This window comes from Penicillium griseofulvum (assembly GCF_001561935.1).
Source record: "Penicillium griseofulvum strain PG3 chromosome Unknown contig_91, whole genome shotgun sequence".
NCBI lineage: Eukaryota > Fungi > Ascomycota > Eurotiomycetes > Eurotiales > Aspergillaceae > Penicillium > Penicillium griseofulvum.
The window spans coordinates 294,272-310,536 of NW_024467450.1; the positions used below are offsets into that span (position 1 = coordinate 294,272).

The 16,265-nt window shown below is 49.4% G+C and overlaps 4 protein-coding genes across 4 annotated transcripts; 2 read left to right on the top strand and 2 right to left on the bottom strand.

The window, feature by feature from the left end:
* Positions 1-415: 415 nt before the first annotated feature.
* Positions 416-2,415, bottom strand: PGRI_064340 (ATP-binding protein; the record flags this gene model as incomplete). Its single annotated transcript, XM_040794148.1, has 2 exons — positions 416-2,340; positions 2,391-2,415. The coding sequence occupies 2 exons, from the start codon at positions 2,413-2,415 to the stop codon at positions 416-418; spliced, it is 1,950 nt and encodes a 649-aa protein (XP_040649398.1).
* A 611-nt stretch (positions 2,416-3,026) lies between these two features.
* On the bottom strand, positions 3,027-8,760 carry aarA (L-aminoadipate-semialdehyde dehydrogenase; the record flags this gene model as incomplete). The annotated part of the gene is made up of 4 exons (XM_040794149.1): positions 3,027-3,670; positions 4,441-4,727; positions 4,782-8,362; positions 8,413-8,760. The coding sequence occupies 4 exons, from the start codon at positions 8,758-8,760 to the stop codon at positions 3,027-3,029; spliced, it is 4,860 nt and encodes a 1,619-aa protein (XP_040649399.1).
* Positions 8,761-9,641: 881 nt separating this feature from the next.
* PGRI_064360 (uncharacterized protein) lies at positions 9,642-11,483 on the top strand (the record flags this gene model as incomplete). The annotated part of the gene is made up of 2 exons (XM_040794150.1): positions 9,642-11,365; positions 11,414-11,483. The coding sequence occupies 2 exons, from the start codon at positions 9,642-9,644 to the stop codon at positions 11,481-11,483; spliced, it is 1,794 nt and encodes a 597-aa protein (XP_040649400.1).
* Positions 11,484-11,885: 402 nt separating this feature from the next.
* On the top strand, positions 11,886-16,159 carry PGRI_064370 (putative xanthine dehydrogenase HxA; the record flags this gene model as incomplete). Its single annotated transcript, XM_040794151.1, has 4 exons — positions 11,886-12,113; positions 12,180-12,383; positions 12,465-14,419; positions 14,476-16,159. 4 exons carry the CDS (start codon positions 11,886-11,888, stop codon positions 16,157-16,159), a joined length of 4,071 nt encoding a protein of 1,356 aa, XP_040649401.1.
* Between the last annotated feature and the right edge of the window lie 106 nt (positions 16,160-16,265).

Sequence of the window (16,265 nt, forward strand, 5' to 3'; positions counted from 1 at the left end):
CTTTTCTGATCGGCGTTCTGGGCATCAGCCTTAGAGGGGCTTGTCAAAGTTCAACATCGCGCAGTGGGCCGTTTTGCGAGGCTAAACGAAGGCCCCCGTCAAGACTGGTTCAGGGGGGAACGGACCTATCGGAAATTTTTATGGAACACTGACATTGTTAGCTTGAGCGCTAAGTCAAAAATTATGACATGAAACTTGGTGTTTTCCATGGGTTGTTGCCTGTTCGTACTCGGAAAGGCGTACTCGGATTCTCGGAGGGCGGATAACAGCGGAAGAATACGCGTGGACCTTTTGAAAATTGGAAGAAAATAACAAGCCAATTTTTTTTTTTTTTTTTTTTTTATAGAATTTTGATACTCTGTGGCTAATAGCTAACTATTTCAGTATGGAATATGCCCCATTGTCTCATCTGGCATTAATTTTGCGAATCTCTCAGAGCAAGCACCATCTTTAGATCTTCATATCGAAGCTCACGTTCCTTGGACCAAGCTAAGAGACTGGCTGTCTTAATGACATTCTTGATCTGGCGACCGTTCAGTTGCAACTCGGCCACCTGGTTAAGTTGCTCGTCCGTAAAGGCCTCATTATTCGATGAGCGGTTTAGGAACTGTATCCAAACCTGGCGCCTGGATTCCACATCAAGCTCCTTGTAGGTGAGAGAAAGGTGGATCCGAGACCCGAAGGCAGGATCGATATTCTGTGTACGATTGGTGGTCAAGAAGAGAATACCCTGGAGAGAAGATAGAAGATCAGTAATATGTCCTTTTTGCGTATGTTGTATTTCCCCCATATCTTCTGGCGTTGATGATCTCAAGCCTACCTCGTAGTATTCAATTATCCTCAAGAAGATGGAGACAAGTTCATTGCGACCGAGATCGGCTGAATCACGGGTTTCCATAAAGACATCAGCCTCATCAAGCAATAGAATAGCACCCCACCTAGGAATCATCTGCAGGATGTCTGTCAATTTGTTTTCGAATCCTCTAGCGTCAACCCCAAGATCACCCGCGCTCATGACATAAAGAGGCACTTTCATGACCTCGGCAACGCTCTCCGCAGTAAGCGTCTTTCCGACCCCGGGAGGACCACTGAGCTGTATAATGAAGCCCCGGCCTTTGCCCCGAACGACATCGTCAAATGCATCCACTTTGTTGGAGTGAGCCTTCGCAACGGCCAAGATCACCTCCTTGAGCCCCCGCTGCTCCCGCGGTAGAACTAGTGAATCGAAGGCCTGCTCATCCCACTCAATGTCTTTCAAACCATCCACGTGGAACGAACCCCATTGTCTGTCATCTAGAGAATATCCATGGAGTATTGGAGTTGCAATGAGGCGCTGAGCATCGTCCAGCTCTCCACCAATCTGCCTCTCAAGTGTAATGAACCCACGCATGCGCCCCAAAAGCTTGTATCCTTCGGCGTCGATGATGACGCGATTTTTGACAGAACGTTTGGTGTCCCTCAAATTGTTATCCCGACTTCCGGGGTCCTTGCTGGTTGAAGCATTTTCATAGGATTTGAAATGGTACCCCTTGTACTTTTCCCACTTCTCGCCCCGTGCGGTCAATAAATCTTTGACGGTTTCTTTTTCTGGATGGTATTTGAGTGGGTAGATAGGCAAGGAGGTGATGGGTAGCGTGCCCGCAAACTTGGGTATCTCGAACCCCATGGATGCGTAACCGAATTTGCTTCCGTCAAAGTCAACGTATTGGACTGTGAAATACTCGGTTTCCGATAGGTCATCTTCTGATTCGTGCATGAGCGAATAGGCACGTAGCCCATCACTCGAGGAAAGGACCACATCTTGAGGTTCCAGAATTGTCCAAGCCAAATCGTGGGTGATGACCCCTTTGGCAATCAGGTCCTTCTTGCGTTCAATCACGTCTCTGAGCTCCTCGTCCATGATGCGGTAGAACAATTCCACATGAGCCTTGGTTGTTGGATCTTGCTCTTCGTCTCGGAACTTGGTAATTGCTTCCCATCGATGAACAAAAGGATGGAAAGGTGATTTGAACTCAAGGCGCTGCAAGGCTGGTGTGACACCAGGGTAATCTTTTAGGGCCTGCTTCAAGAACTCCTTGAGATACTCGCTTTGCACTATAATAGAATGAATAGACAAGCTTCTGCGTCCATCATAGCACTTCTTCTTTCTCACAAGAAGCGCATATTGTGCCGACTCTGCATCCTCGACGGGCTTAGGCAAGTCGAGGGGTAGTTCATTGACCCATGAATATTCGCCATATGCATCGGGCTCTGTCTGGTAGAGGGTTCGGAAATCACAGAGTGTGCCCACAGACTCATACTGGATATCCATGGCCTCAGGTGCTGTAGTACCATCATTGGCTTTTATGATTAGCCAATGTGAATGGTTTCTGAAAGGGCCATATAATTACCAATTCCATCTGACACTTCAATCATGATGTTAAGGGCTAGAGAATTGGAGAATTAAGGGAAGGAGTTTTCAGGATGGAAAATTAAGTGAGAGAAGGAAGAAGGTTGTCATTACGGGTATATGTACATATGTATGTTACTACATAATTACACCTTCATATGTACCTCTTCTTTGACAGAGTCTGAATTAAACAGCCAAATCAAGGGCAATAATTTGAAACAAGCTGGTTCGCTAGTATTTACTTCAGTGAGAGATCTTCCTCAAATCTGTGACATGTTTCTGTCTTTTCTAGTGATCTGAGCTCAATTTAAGCCGTTCCTCCCAGCAACGGGGCGTTTGGTAAGTAATTAGGCACCATGTTCTAAGTTCATATTAGAATATTAGTGGATTAGGAGGTATTCAAGTTCGAGTAGCAGAGTAGTGAGTTGTAGCTTGGGATATAAAAATGATTATCTCAGATCTGGCATGATCTGCCCGTTACTGTAGATCCCCCCACATCATGCCACTCTTGGGGGCCAAAAAAAGGGGATCTTTTATATACTTCTGTTTGATTTCTTAAATTTGTCGCTAACTAGAGAATTATGTTCCATTATGTACATGAGCCCTTCGGCTGAAAATTTCAAAACACCCTGTTAACTCACTCCGTTTGGAAAGCTGTCAAACGAGCCCTGATAACCTCTTCTGAATCCTCAGTGTCCAGCTCACTGAGGACACCCGATCCAACATCATAAATTAAGCCATGAACCTGGAGTCCCCGCTCCCGGATGGCATGCAGCACAACACTCTTCTGCTTGACGATGTTTAAGCCCTCCCGAACATTCAACTCAGCTAGCTTCGAAGCCGCCTCATCGGTTGGCATTGACTGCAGAAGTTTAAGGTTGCGCTCACGCAGCTGACGAAGAGGGAATAACCATGGGTCTAAAATACCCAAGTTCTTGTTACCCAACGCGGCCGAGACGCCACCGCAGGCAGTGTGACCGCATACCACGACGTGACTGACGCACAGGTATTGCACGGCGTATTCGATAACGGCAGAAGAGCTGAGGTCCCCGGGATGGAGGACGTTGGCGATGTTGCGATGTACGAAGACGTCACCCGGCTCAAGGCCCAGGAAGGTGGTTTCTGGACAACGCGAGTCGGAGCATCCGATCCATAGAATCTGTGGCTTTTGCCCTGAGGCGAGGGTAGGGAAGAGTTGAGGGTGGTCGCGGGCTGTCTGTGCGGCCCATTCCTTGTTCAGGCGCAGGCCTGTCGCATATCGATCTGTGAGGTCCGCACCAACTATGTCAGTCTGTGTCTTGGGCTTGAGAGGTGTGTCCAAGCTTGAGAGTTATTCTGCGCTGGCATTGTTTGTGACCGGCGCAGGAGAGGGGTGTGGAGGTTGGGAAGGGCTGGGTGTGAGACGCTGAGACAGTCATGCTGCGCGTTACTTGAGAGTCATGAGTACCCCAGTGAGTACCGAGAGGCCTCTGCTGTACGCGCAACGAGACCGGATCGGCCCATCAGTCTCGCAGCACTCATAGAGGGAGAAGGGGAGGGAGATGGGATATGCCAATGATTGGTGAAGGGAAAGAACTCCGAGGGAGATCGGAGGATTAAACGGATGATCAGGGGGGAAAATCCCCACCCATTGCTTCTCACAATCTGACAGTTGTGATCGGTGTGAAGTGGTAGAAAAAGAAAGGAAAACTTGGGGAAGTTGAATTGCCGAGAACGCGCAAAGACACCTACCTTCAACCATGGAATATTAACAGTCGAGAGAGATATAGAGGAAATATAGAAAAGAAAGAGGATATTGTTGGGACTATATAAATTCCCCAAGCAAACAACAGGGGAAACGGTGAGTCCCGAGTGGTACAGAAGAGGGGATGAATCGGGCATTTTCGTTCAAACACGAACGGCTCGTGAACTATCAGGAGAACTATCAGGATATACCCTCAGCCACATTTTAAATGGCTCAATCTTATACATGTTTTGTTTGGAACTGTAAATGCTTTTTTGAAAAGAAAATCGGAATAAGTACATGAGTTTTTCTATATTTTAAGATGTACCGCCGCGGCCACCGACACTCAACAGAGTCTTCTTCTGTTCCTCACTGATTTGAGCAGCAGGCAGAGGACGGGCTCCAGCAACGGTTGGCGCTGGCAAGAATCCAGTTTGAACCAGATATGAGGCATATAAGCCGACTAATTCCTCGGTCACGCCAGCACCGGCTGATGCGTCGACGCCCGACCAAGCGGCATCGGCCCGGAGGGCCGTTGCTGCATTCGCATCATCCAACTCCGGAGCTTTAGTGTTGGAGGGAAGGTCCGAGGTAACAAAGTGGTAAAGGGGCATACTAAAAAAGGTTAGTATAAATCCATCAACGGGCCGAGAAAAGCATGGAACTTACAGAGCGTGCTGGGACTCCTTGTCATTGTGCTCACCACCGTTGACATACTGCTCAAGGGAAGTGGACCAAGGCACGTAGTCGACCTGGGGAACATTGTATCCGTAAAGCTCCAGGGCACCAAGGAACTGGTTAAAGCGCAAACGAGGGTGGCCAGTAACGTGGGCGACGTTAACGCCCGTGGAAGGTGGGTGGAAGGCAGTGGCGATGACAATACGAGCCACATGATCGACGGGCACCATGTTCACGGTGTTGAAGATATTTGGACGAAGGCCAATTTGAATGCAACCCTTGAGCATACGGATGAGGAAATCATCAGTGTTGGTAGTTCCAGTGACAGAATCACCAAGAACATATCCAGAGCGAATAATGGTTCCCCTCAGGCCTCTACGGCCAGCCTCTTTGACAAGGTATTCTCCGGCCCATTTGCTCTGACCGTAACCGGTTCCGAGGCCGACTCTGCTGCCCTCCATATCGTCGTCTTCGCTGATACCATTTCCACCAGCGGCGAGGATACGTTCGGATTCTTGGACGTAGTGATCTTTATCCAAGGCACTAGTCGAACTGACAAAGGCGAACTGCTTGGCCTTTCCGCTGGCGCACATTTTGAGGGCATCGATGGTGCCCATGACATTAGCCGGTCTAAGTGTCGCATAGGGGTAAACCCAGTGGACAAGAGCTCCGTTGTGAATCACAGCATCCACGCGGTTGGTAAGGTCATCCCACACTGACTGGGAAAGACCAAACTGGGGCTTTCCAAGATCACCACAGACGGCTTGCAGCTTGAGGGTCCAGGCTTCATCCCAGAAACCATATGCGCGGCAAGTGGAGCGAAGTCGCTCAAGTGCCTGCTCCTCGGTCTTTGCCCGAACCAAAGCTACCACCTTAGTGGAAGGTGACTTACGAGTAAGTAGATCTCGGAGGATATGTGCCCCTAGGAAACCAGTGGCTCCAGTAAGGAACACGGTGGGTTCACTAGTAAGCATGGCTTCGGTACGCTGAGGGAATGTCTTAGGCAGTTCATTCACAAGCTGAACGGCATCCTTTGAGTACTCATCATCCGGCTCATTAGCAGCTTGCACGGCTAGAGACTTGTCGTCGCTAGTCGTGAGTGATTCCAAAGATAGCAAGCGATCAATCTCGGCAGCAAATCCTTTAAGGGTCGGGCTGCGGAAGATAGCATTCATACTGATGTCAATAACACGCCACTTACGACGAAGCTCAAAGAACATTTGTTGTGCGAGGATACTATGTCCACCGAGATCAAAGAAGGAGTCATCCGGTCCAATCATGCGAGATGTCACATTGGGAATGAGCTTGGCCCAGACTTGAGCCAGAGTCTGCTCGGTTTCGGAGAGAGCCTGCATAGCAGAGGAGCGACGGCGGGGTGCAGCGGCGCTCAGCTCTGCAGTGTCTGGGAATGGAAGTGCGGGCTTGTCGATCTTGCCGTTCGGGTTCAGAGGCATACGCTTAAGGGGAATGATAACGGTCGGGACTGCGTAAGTAGGGAGCTTACTCCGGAGATGCTCACGAGCATCATCACGGAGAGGACGGAAGCGTCGCAACAGACCAACCATACCCTCGGAATCAGAGTCGTCATCCTTCAGGCCCTTGCTCTCCAACCATGAGGCCCACTTGTTCATATCGGGTACAAAGTAGCTGACCAATGTGGGTTCCTCGTCTTTATCTCTTCGCACCAAGGTCACATTTTCACGGACTAGAGGGTGCTGAGAAAGATGTGTGTCAATCTCTCCAAGCTCAATACGGAAACCACGAATCTTCACTTGATCGTCGGCGCGGCCAGAGCATTCAACATCTCCAGACGGTGTGTAACGGCCTAGATCACCACTGCGGTAAAGGCGATCACGAGGACCAACATAGAATTGGCGCCAGGGCTCGTTCTTGGATTCGGCCTGGTCTTTTTCCACCCAGACATCGGGCTTAACGAACCAGTTGGTAAGGAACTTCTTCGCACTCAGATCCGGAGAACCAAGATAACCCTCCGCAAGACCCGCTGCACGAACGTAGATCTCGCCAACCTCTCCAACAGCGCAGAGACGAGTTGGGTCATGACGGTTGACAACAAGCATCTGCACATCCAACATTCCGCGACCAGCCATAATCACATCCTTCATATTGTTCAAATAACCCTCATTGCTGGCGTAGCTAGGGATTTCAAAGTAGCTGACAGCGCGCTGGGTCTCAGTTGTTCCGTACATGTTCACAATGCTGACATTGGGCGCAAGTCCCTGGAGTGAGCGACAGTCACGCTTAATCAGAATGTCACCCACAAAGAATGCGTGGTGAAGAGCAGGGAATTGAGCAGAAGCACCACCGACAAGAATCTGACCCATGGCAGGCGTAAGGTGAGTGATGGTGGCACCATATTTCTGCATCCATTCAGCAAGCTTTTCATTTTGGATGTCCTCCCGAGCGGGCACGAGGAGTTGAGCACCCAAAAACAATGGGGTGAAAATGTCTCTCTGGATAGGGTCGTGAGCAATACCACTAAGCATAGTAAACTTCTCGTCTGGGGTAAGCTTGAATGTCTCAGACATCCAAGGGAAATAATAAGCTAGAGAGAAGTGTCGTCCCCGAACACCCTTTGGCCGACCTTCCGACCCAGATGTGAAAGACAGGGTCGGGATAGAATCAGGGCCAACGACGACGCCCGTAGACTTGGACTTCAGTGCAACTTCGTTGGCGAAGACATCCTGACCATTGACAGATCCACCGGCGAGAGTTCCATCATCAAGTAGGGCAAGCGCAGGGATTTCAGTGCGGAGCTCAAGATTCTCATCAATGAAATTACGCACGATGTCCGATAATTCACCTGAATCTCTTGTAGCCTTGGCAATGTTCACCAAAGCGCGAGGACGGGCAACATCAAGATAGATGTTCTGACGTTCCGGGGGATAGGCAGGATCAATAACGGAGAAAGTCGCACCGGCTTTCAGAATTCCCATAACGGCAACCACCAGGTCCACACCACGGTAGGCATAAACCATGACAACCTCTCCTCGCTGAATTCCAGAGCGTACTAGATGATGACCGAGAATGTTGGAGGCCTCGTTGATTTGGCGATAGGTGAACTCGCGGTGAGGGGAGTTGGCTGACTGAGTTTCAACCACGCACAGCTTTTCTGGGTGTCTTTCCGCATTGGCAGTAAAAATGTCGTGGATGGCACCACGGAAGTTAGACCAGTGTAAATCGGATGTTGGATCGGGCAAGAGTGCGCGCTGATCTTCGGTCATCAGGTCAAGACGTCCGATAGCCTCGTCCGGGTTGGCAGCAGCATTGCTAGCAATACTGGCAAGTTGCTTCAAAATGAAAGCAATGCGAGCACTCGAGAAGAGACGCTGGTTGTAGTATGCGCCCAATTCGACCTCAGCTGAACCCGGTGCAACGTTAACCACCAAATCAGTAGTATCGAAGGTGTTTGCAGGGTAATCTTGTGAGGCAGCAGGGGCATCATATGCGGCGAATCGGAAGAGGACAGGGGTGCGTTCGGACTTGGACTTCTCCTGGATGTACGAGCGAAGGCTGCCCAAGGGCACAATTTGGGAAGACCCATCCTTATATTCCTGCAAGTCTTTTAGCGTTAGGATTTATAGCAAGGAACATACATCCATACCTTGTCTACTTTCTTATAGAGCTGGGCAAATGACTCCGAGGTATCAATGGGGACCCGGACGACGAATGCACGGCCATCCTCGTTGGAATTTGTGCCCACAGCGATGTCCTCATCACCAGTCAATCGCGCTACCAGAATAATGAAGGCAGTCAGGAAAGCAGTGAAGTCGGATGACCCCGAAAGCTTCTCGTTGGGGAGACGAAGAGACTCAAAAGCTTCAATGACTCTCTTGCTGTCGGGCTTCTGTGAATCGGGATAATCGCGAGTCAATGGAGAGACAGTCAGGTTATTCAACCTCTGTGCCCATATCTCTAGGCGGTCCTGCAAAGAGGCCGCTCCTACAGCCATGATTGCAGTATGTGAAAAGAGTTGGAGAATGAAAGGCACGATGACTCAATATTAAAATTACCCCCCCATAGTGGAAAAGTCCGATCTCGCCGCTATTTCTGCCAATGAGAGTTGGGGCACTGATTAGCTGTCTTTCCCCACACAGTATTCACCGCCTTGTACATGGTGGGGTGGCGTCGGAGTTTAGGTTTCTCCATCCCGGCAGAATGGGGTGTTATATGTTATATATTGTACTCCTTATTAGTCCAGGAATACTATTCATCTTCAATATCCTCGCTGCATATGTTGATATATTGAGGCTATTAATATCCCATACAGCCGTCTCTTATGTGCAAAGAGTAAAATCTTAACCAACTCAACGTCTGTGGTTTAGTAGAAGTGATATATATATATTACTATAATATCACCTAAAAGTCATTCCTATAGCTCCACTGATCTAGGGTCAAATGTAGCTATCTGAGGAGATATAAAGTGTCCATGAATAACTGCTAGAATGTTGCTTCTGAATGAACACAACATGCGTATCAGAAATAGTATCTATACTTTATTTTCCAGAGCTTCTAGAGGCTCACGGGTCACTCCCCGGATGAGGTCATTTGGAACGCATTAGCTGAGTCAGCATTGGGTGAAATCAACCTTAGGCAAGCAAGGAATGTCCTAACTTGAATGATTATTATCAAAGGTTCTATTTTGGTATTTTGTTCATTATTTGAAACCAGGGTGAAATCAATCCAGTCTAAAGCATTTAGATGGTAGTGCGTTGAGTTGTCTTCATAGGTTTTATTGCCAAGACTGGATTGGCCCGGAGTTTCAGGAGAAGCACCGCGGTTTGAAGCCACATTTGCTTTTTCATTGCTTGATTTGATTTGAATGTTGGAAAGATGATCCCTCACAGGAGTACAGCTCTCCTGTCTGTAATTGTTTTCGTCGCGCTTTTACTTTTCATTTTCTCGTCCTCTCCGGTTCCTGATGCCGAGCAACCAGCCACAGGCCCAGCCAAGTTTGTGCCCACACCAAAACTACCGTCATTAAGTAACTTCCACCTTCCCTCATTCCGCCCTCCATCCCACGAGCAGCCCGAGGAACAGAACAACAGTACACATGGCGAGTCGAAATGGTACAGCACCCTTGAATGGTTGAACCCATTCTCCTCTGCCATCACATTGGATGAGAACCGCTCCGTCCTCCCTCCCCTTCGCGAACGTCGACCGATCTACACGTACTACGATGCGAAATACAACCCCAACAAGTCCAATGGCAAGGATCTCAGGGACTTGCAGAATGCTGACGCGGAATTGCTGCTCGCGTGGCGTCGGGCATGGTTTGCGCAAGGATTCAAGCCCGTGGTATTGACTCCGGGTGATGCGATGAAAAACCCCAACTATGAAATTGTTCAGAAGTTGAAACTCTCGCCCAAGACACAGAACGAAGTGTTCGCCTGGCTTGCGTGGGGGCATATGGGTACCGGCTTGCTCGCCGACTTCCACTGCTTCCCCATGGCGCGTTATGATGATCCCATGCTCTCCTATCTTCGCCGGGGGAGTGTCCCGGAGTTAATTACCCGATTTGAAAACCTTAAGAATGGCCTCTACGCGGCGGACAAATCGCGGATCGATGCGGCCGTTCAGACTGCAGTCCAGAAGCTCGAGGATAAAACTCAGTCCTTTATTGATCTGATTTCACCAGAATCGTTCAAGGTTGAGCCTCCGAGCGCTTTGGCCTTCTATAAATCTGCAGCGATTACATCTCGCTACTCCTCCGTGCATGAAAAGATGACCCAGAACCCTGCGAGTGGGCAGCGGGCTCTTGTTCAACTGATTAACGCCCACTTGCACAATCACTTCCATAGCTCCTTCCCCGCCGGACTGGCCGTGCTGAAACCGTTCCCTCAGCATACTACCGCGCTGGTGGAACCTGCCCTTCGGCTGGCAAAGGCCCTCACCCAGTGCCCCGAGTCGCCCATTCCCGACTCTTGTCCACCGAATGAACCCGAATGTCACCCATGCGGGTCTGCGAAGCAGCCCATGCGTATCAGCCAGCCTTCGACCTATAAGAATACTACCTTCCTGTTCACCATCGGCACCCTTCCTCACCCCTACACCCTTGTTAGCCTGCAGAAGAACTCAGAGGAGATCACGACACCACAAGTTCGCCGGGAGACCGAGCGCGACGCATGGTTGTCTGAGGTGACCAAGGAACATCTTGGACCCGAATTGGGTTCTTCATACCGGGGAATTATCTTCAAGCAGGTTGTCGCAGGCGATGATGCTGTCGGGACTTCTTTGTGGATGACAGTGGAATCTCTCCCTGCACAGGCAGGCCAGAGTCTCCCCTCAGAACTCTTGGACGAGTTTGAATGGCAATTTGGTTTTAAGATCCCTCGTGGGGGTAAGATTGATCCCGCAACTGAGAACGACAAAGAAACCGCCAAGAGCGCGCAGGATCGCACACCAAGCGAGCAAGGAGTCGGAAAAGAATATGAACTGATTCAAAAGGCCCGCGAGGTAATCAAGACCAAGGGAACGAAACCCATCAACGTCAAGGATGTTGTTGAGGCTTGGAACCTTGCAGATACAGAGGTTTGGCGTTTTGTTAAGGCCTATCGGTATGTCATTGGCTTGTGTCCTTCATAACCTCTTGCTAACTCCATTAGGGCTCGAAGCATTGTAGAACGCCAGAAGTGGGAAGAAGAAGAGAAACCTTTTGCTGGCTCGAGGCAATAAGCTATCTATGGACTATTTTCTTTCATATATGTATACCACATTTTTTTTTTTGGGTTTGGCGTAATTCAATAGAAATTTCATTAGGCCATTGATATTGTGATAATATAAAACCCATGACTTTCCGAGGTCGAAGATTGGTCAAGGCGGAACCCGACGGTCATCCGACTTGCCATCGGACTGTGGCGATCCCCGCGATAAAAACAATCTCCAAGTGGGGTCGGAAGCTGTTATCGAAACTCTGGAGAAACAGATCTCATCGCCACATGGGTATACTTCCCCTCCTTTGATACTAAATCGTGACTTCATTATATTAATATATTTAGGTGAAACCCAACTCGCTATAAAAGCAAGATGCACACCTGTCGCCCTTGAAAGCCTCATAAATTCCAACACATTTTCACCATGGCGCCGGGAATCCTAGAAACGGAATCCACGGTCGCAGTTGATAAGCTCAGCCTGTCCGCATTGACTGAGGACTGGGATGACACTATTCGGTTCTATCTCAACGGCACCAAGGTTGCGATAGACACGATCAACCCGGAAGTGACTCTACTCGAATACCTGCGGGGTATTGGGTTGACTGGTACAAAGCTTGGATGTGCCGAGGGAGGCTGTGGTGCTTGCACTGTGGTGAGTTTCAGCCAACTATATTGCGTTACGCACTTGGTGCTAACCAGATGGTTATATGGTCAATAGGTCGTCTCCCATATCAATCCTACAACGAAGAAAATCTACCATGCCTCCGTGAATGCCTGTATCGCCCCACTCGTTAGCATTGATGGGAAACACGTCATAACAGTCGAAGGAATTGGAAATGCGAAGGACCCTCACGCGATCCAGCAGCGGATTGCGGTTGGTAATGGAAGTCAATGTGGTTTCTGTACTCCTGGAATTGTCATGGTATGCCAACATGGTCCTTTCGCTTGATTCTTTATTATTATTATTTTTGAAAGGGATCGGAAGTTGACTGATAGCTTCAAGTCTCTCTATGCCTTGCTGCGAAACAACCCGTCTCCCTCGGAACACGACGTTGAAGAAGCCTTTGATGGAAATCTTTGCCGCTGCACGGGTTACCGACCTATTCTAGATGCTGCTCAGAGCTTCAACTCAAGTAACAACTGCGGGAAAGCCTCTGCCAATGGTGGGTCGGGCTGCTGCATGGAGAAAAAAGGCTCCGGTGGTTGCTGCAAAGGGCCTTCCAACAATGCCGAGAACGAGACAGTCGATTACAAATTTCCTGCGCCGGAATTCAAGCCGTACAGCCCAGATACAGAATTGATATTTCCTGCCGCATTGAGGAAACACGAATATCGGCCCTTAGCATATGGCAACAAGAGGAAGAAGTGGTACCGACCAGTGACTGTCGCGCAACTGTTGCTGATCAAGAACGCCCACCCAGACGCCAAACTAATTGGTGGAAGCACGGAGACGCAGATTGAGATTAAGTTCAAGGCGATGCGATACGCGGCCTCCGTCTACCTGGGAGATATCCCTGAATTGCGACAATTTACCTTGCACGACGATTTCTTGGAAATCGGCGCAAATGTGTCTTTAACAGACCTCGAACACATATGCGACCAAGCGGTAGAGAAATACGGCGATGTTAGAGGTCAACCCTTTAGAGCGATCAAGAAGCAGTTGCTCTATTTTGCTGGGCGACAGATCCGAAATGTCGCTTCTCCGGCGGGTAACCTGGCCACTGCATCACCCATCTCTGATCTCAACCCAGTTTTGGTAGCCACCAACACTATACTTGTGGCCAAGTCACTTGAAGCCGAGACTGAAATTCCAATGACCGAATTCTTCCAAGGATACAGAAAGACTGCCCTCGCCCCCAACGCGATCATCGCTAGCTTGCGCATTCCAGCAGCGAAGGCGAAGGGCGAGTACATGCGAGCCTACAAGCAGGCCAAGCGGAAGGATGATGATATAGCTATCGTCAACTCCGCGTTACGCGTGACCCTTTCTGAGACTAATGATGTGGTCAGCGCAAATCTTGTGTTTGGTGGTATGGCAGCTATGACCGTCTCAGCGAAGAATGCCGAGGCATTTTTGGTTGGCAAAAAGTTCACGAACCCCGCAACTCTAGAGGGCGTCATGAGCGCACTGGAGCGGGATTTCAACTTGCCATTTGGAGTTCCTGGAGGTATGGCTAGTTACCGGAAGTCTTTGGCTCTGGGCTTCTTCTACAGATTTTACTACGATGTACTGTCAGGACTCGATGTCAAGGCTTCGGATTTAGATCCAGATGTTGTTTCCGAGATTGAAAGAGCAATTTCCACAGGAGCAAAGGATCTTGAGACTTCCGTCGCCTATCAACAGAAGATTCTTGGACGAGCGACTCCGCATGTTGCGGCGCTGAAGCAGTCTACAGGAGAGGCTCAATACACAGATGATATTCCTGTGCAACAGAATGAGTTATTCGCCTGTATGCTTCTGTCTACCAAACCTCATGCCAAGATACTCAGCGTTGACCCGTCCATTGCATTGGAAATTCCGGGTGTTGTCGACTACGTAGATCACACAGACCTTCCTAACCCTCAGGCAAATTGGTGGGGGCAACCCAAGTCCGATGAGCTTTTCTTTGCTGTTGATGAAGTTACTACTGCTGGTCAACCAATTGGTGTGATTCTGGCGACTACCGCTAAACTCGCCGAGGAAGGCATGAGGGCTATCAAGGTTGAATATGAAGACCTTCCGAGAATCCTTACGATTGAGGAGGCCATTGAGGCAGAGTCGTACTTTGACCACCATCCCTACATCAAGAGTGGAGATACTGAGGAAGCTTTCAAACAGGCTGACCACATCTTCACTGGTGTATCGCGAATGGGTGGCCAAGAGCACTTCTACCTGGAGACCCAAGCCTGTGTGGCAATTCCAAAGCCGGAGGATGGTGAAATGGAGATTTGGAGTGGTACACAGAATCCCACCGAAACGTGAGTATCAATATATTTGACTGTTCCACCGCTGAAATACAGCTAATAGTTCATAGACAAGCCTATGTCGCTCAAGTGACAGGGGTATCTGCGAATAAAGTCGTGTCGCGCGTGAAGCGACTTGGTGGTGGCTTCGGCGGCAAGGAGTCGCGATCTGTTCAGTTGGCTGGTATTTGTGCCACTGCCGCTAAAAAGACAAAACGACCTGTGCGGTGTATGCTTAACCGTGATGAAGATATATTGACTTCCGGTCAACGTCACCCATTCCTCTGCCGATGGAAGGTTGGTGTGACCAAAGAAGGAAAAATCCTTGCGCTTGATGCAGATGTATTCGCCAATGGAGGCCACACGCAAGATCTCTCTGCTGCCATTGTGGAGCGAAGCTTGTCGCATATTGACGGGGTGTATAAAATACCGAATGTCAATGTGCGCGGCCGGATCTGCAAAACCAATACGGTTTCAAACACAGCTTTCCGTGGCTTTGGCGGTCCCCAAGGCCTGTTCTTTGCCGAGTGTTATGTATCAGAGATTGCTGATCATCTGAACATTCCGGCCGAAGAAGTCCGGACCATCAATATGTACAAGTCGGATGATACGACGCATTTCAATCAGACTCTCACCGACTGGTATGTGCCTTTGATGTACAAGCAAGTGTTGGAGGAGAGCTCTTACAACGAGCGTCGGAAGGCTGTTGAAGAATACAATGCGCAGCACAAGTGGTCCAAACGTGGGATGGCGATTGTGCCAACCAAGTTCGGTATCTCTTTTACAGCTCTCTTCTTGAACCAAGCAGGAGCTTTGGTTCACATCTATCACGATGGAAGTGTTCTCGTAGCACATGGCGGTGTTGAAATGGGACAAGGCCTCCATACAAAAATGACCATGATCGCCGCCGAAGCGTTGCAAGTTCCTCAGGCGAGCGTCTTCATTTCTGAGACAGCTACTAATACAGTGGCCAATACCTCCCCGACCGCTGCTTCAGCGAGCTCCGATCTCAACGGATATGCTATCTTCAACGCATGTGAACAACTTAACGAACGCTTACGTCCTTTCCGTGAGAAGATGCCCAACGCGACCATGAAAGAACTTGCCCACGCGGCTTACTTCGCCCGTGTCAACCTCTCTGCACAAGGATACTACCGTACCCCTGAGATCGGCTACGTATGGGGCGAGAATACCGGCCAGATGTTCTTTTACTTCACCCAGGGTGTCACCGCAGCCGAAGTCCAGATTGACACACTGACAGGTGATTGGACGCCTCTACGCGCCGATGTGAAGATGGATGTGGGTCGCAGTATCAATCCCTCTGTAGACTATGGACAGATCGAAGGTGCTTTTATACAAGGGCAAGGCCTCTTCACCACTGAAGAAAGTCTTTGGCACCGTGCCTCTGGTCAAATCTTCACCAGAGGTCCGGGCAACTACAAAATCCCTGGCTTCCGGGATATCCCGCAGATTTTCAATGTGAGTTTGCTTAAGGATGTGGAGTGGGAGAATTTGCGCACCATTCAGCGTTCTCGTGGAGTTGGCGAGCCGCCCTTGTTTATGGGTAGTGCGGTCTTCTTTGCCATTCGTGACGCCTTGAAGGCTGCACGTAAGCAGTGGAACATGAATGACGTGCTGTCTTTGGAGTCCCCTGCTACCCCTGAGCGTATTCGGACTAGCTGTGCTGATCCGATCATTGAGCGGGTGAGAGTGCAGCCCAAGGAGGGGGAGAAGAGCTTCTTTGTTGCCATATAGCGGCGATGAATTTACGGCCGATGAAATTGTATGAGTTTATGCCATGTCTTGGGAGTTTTTGTTTAGTATAGTCAGACCAATATACCACAGTCTTTCCATTCTAGTT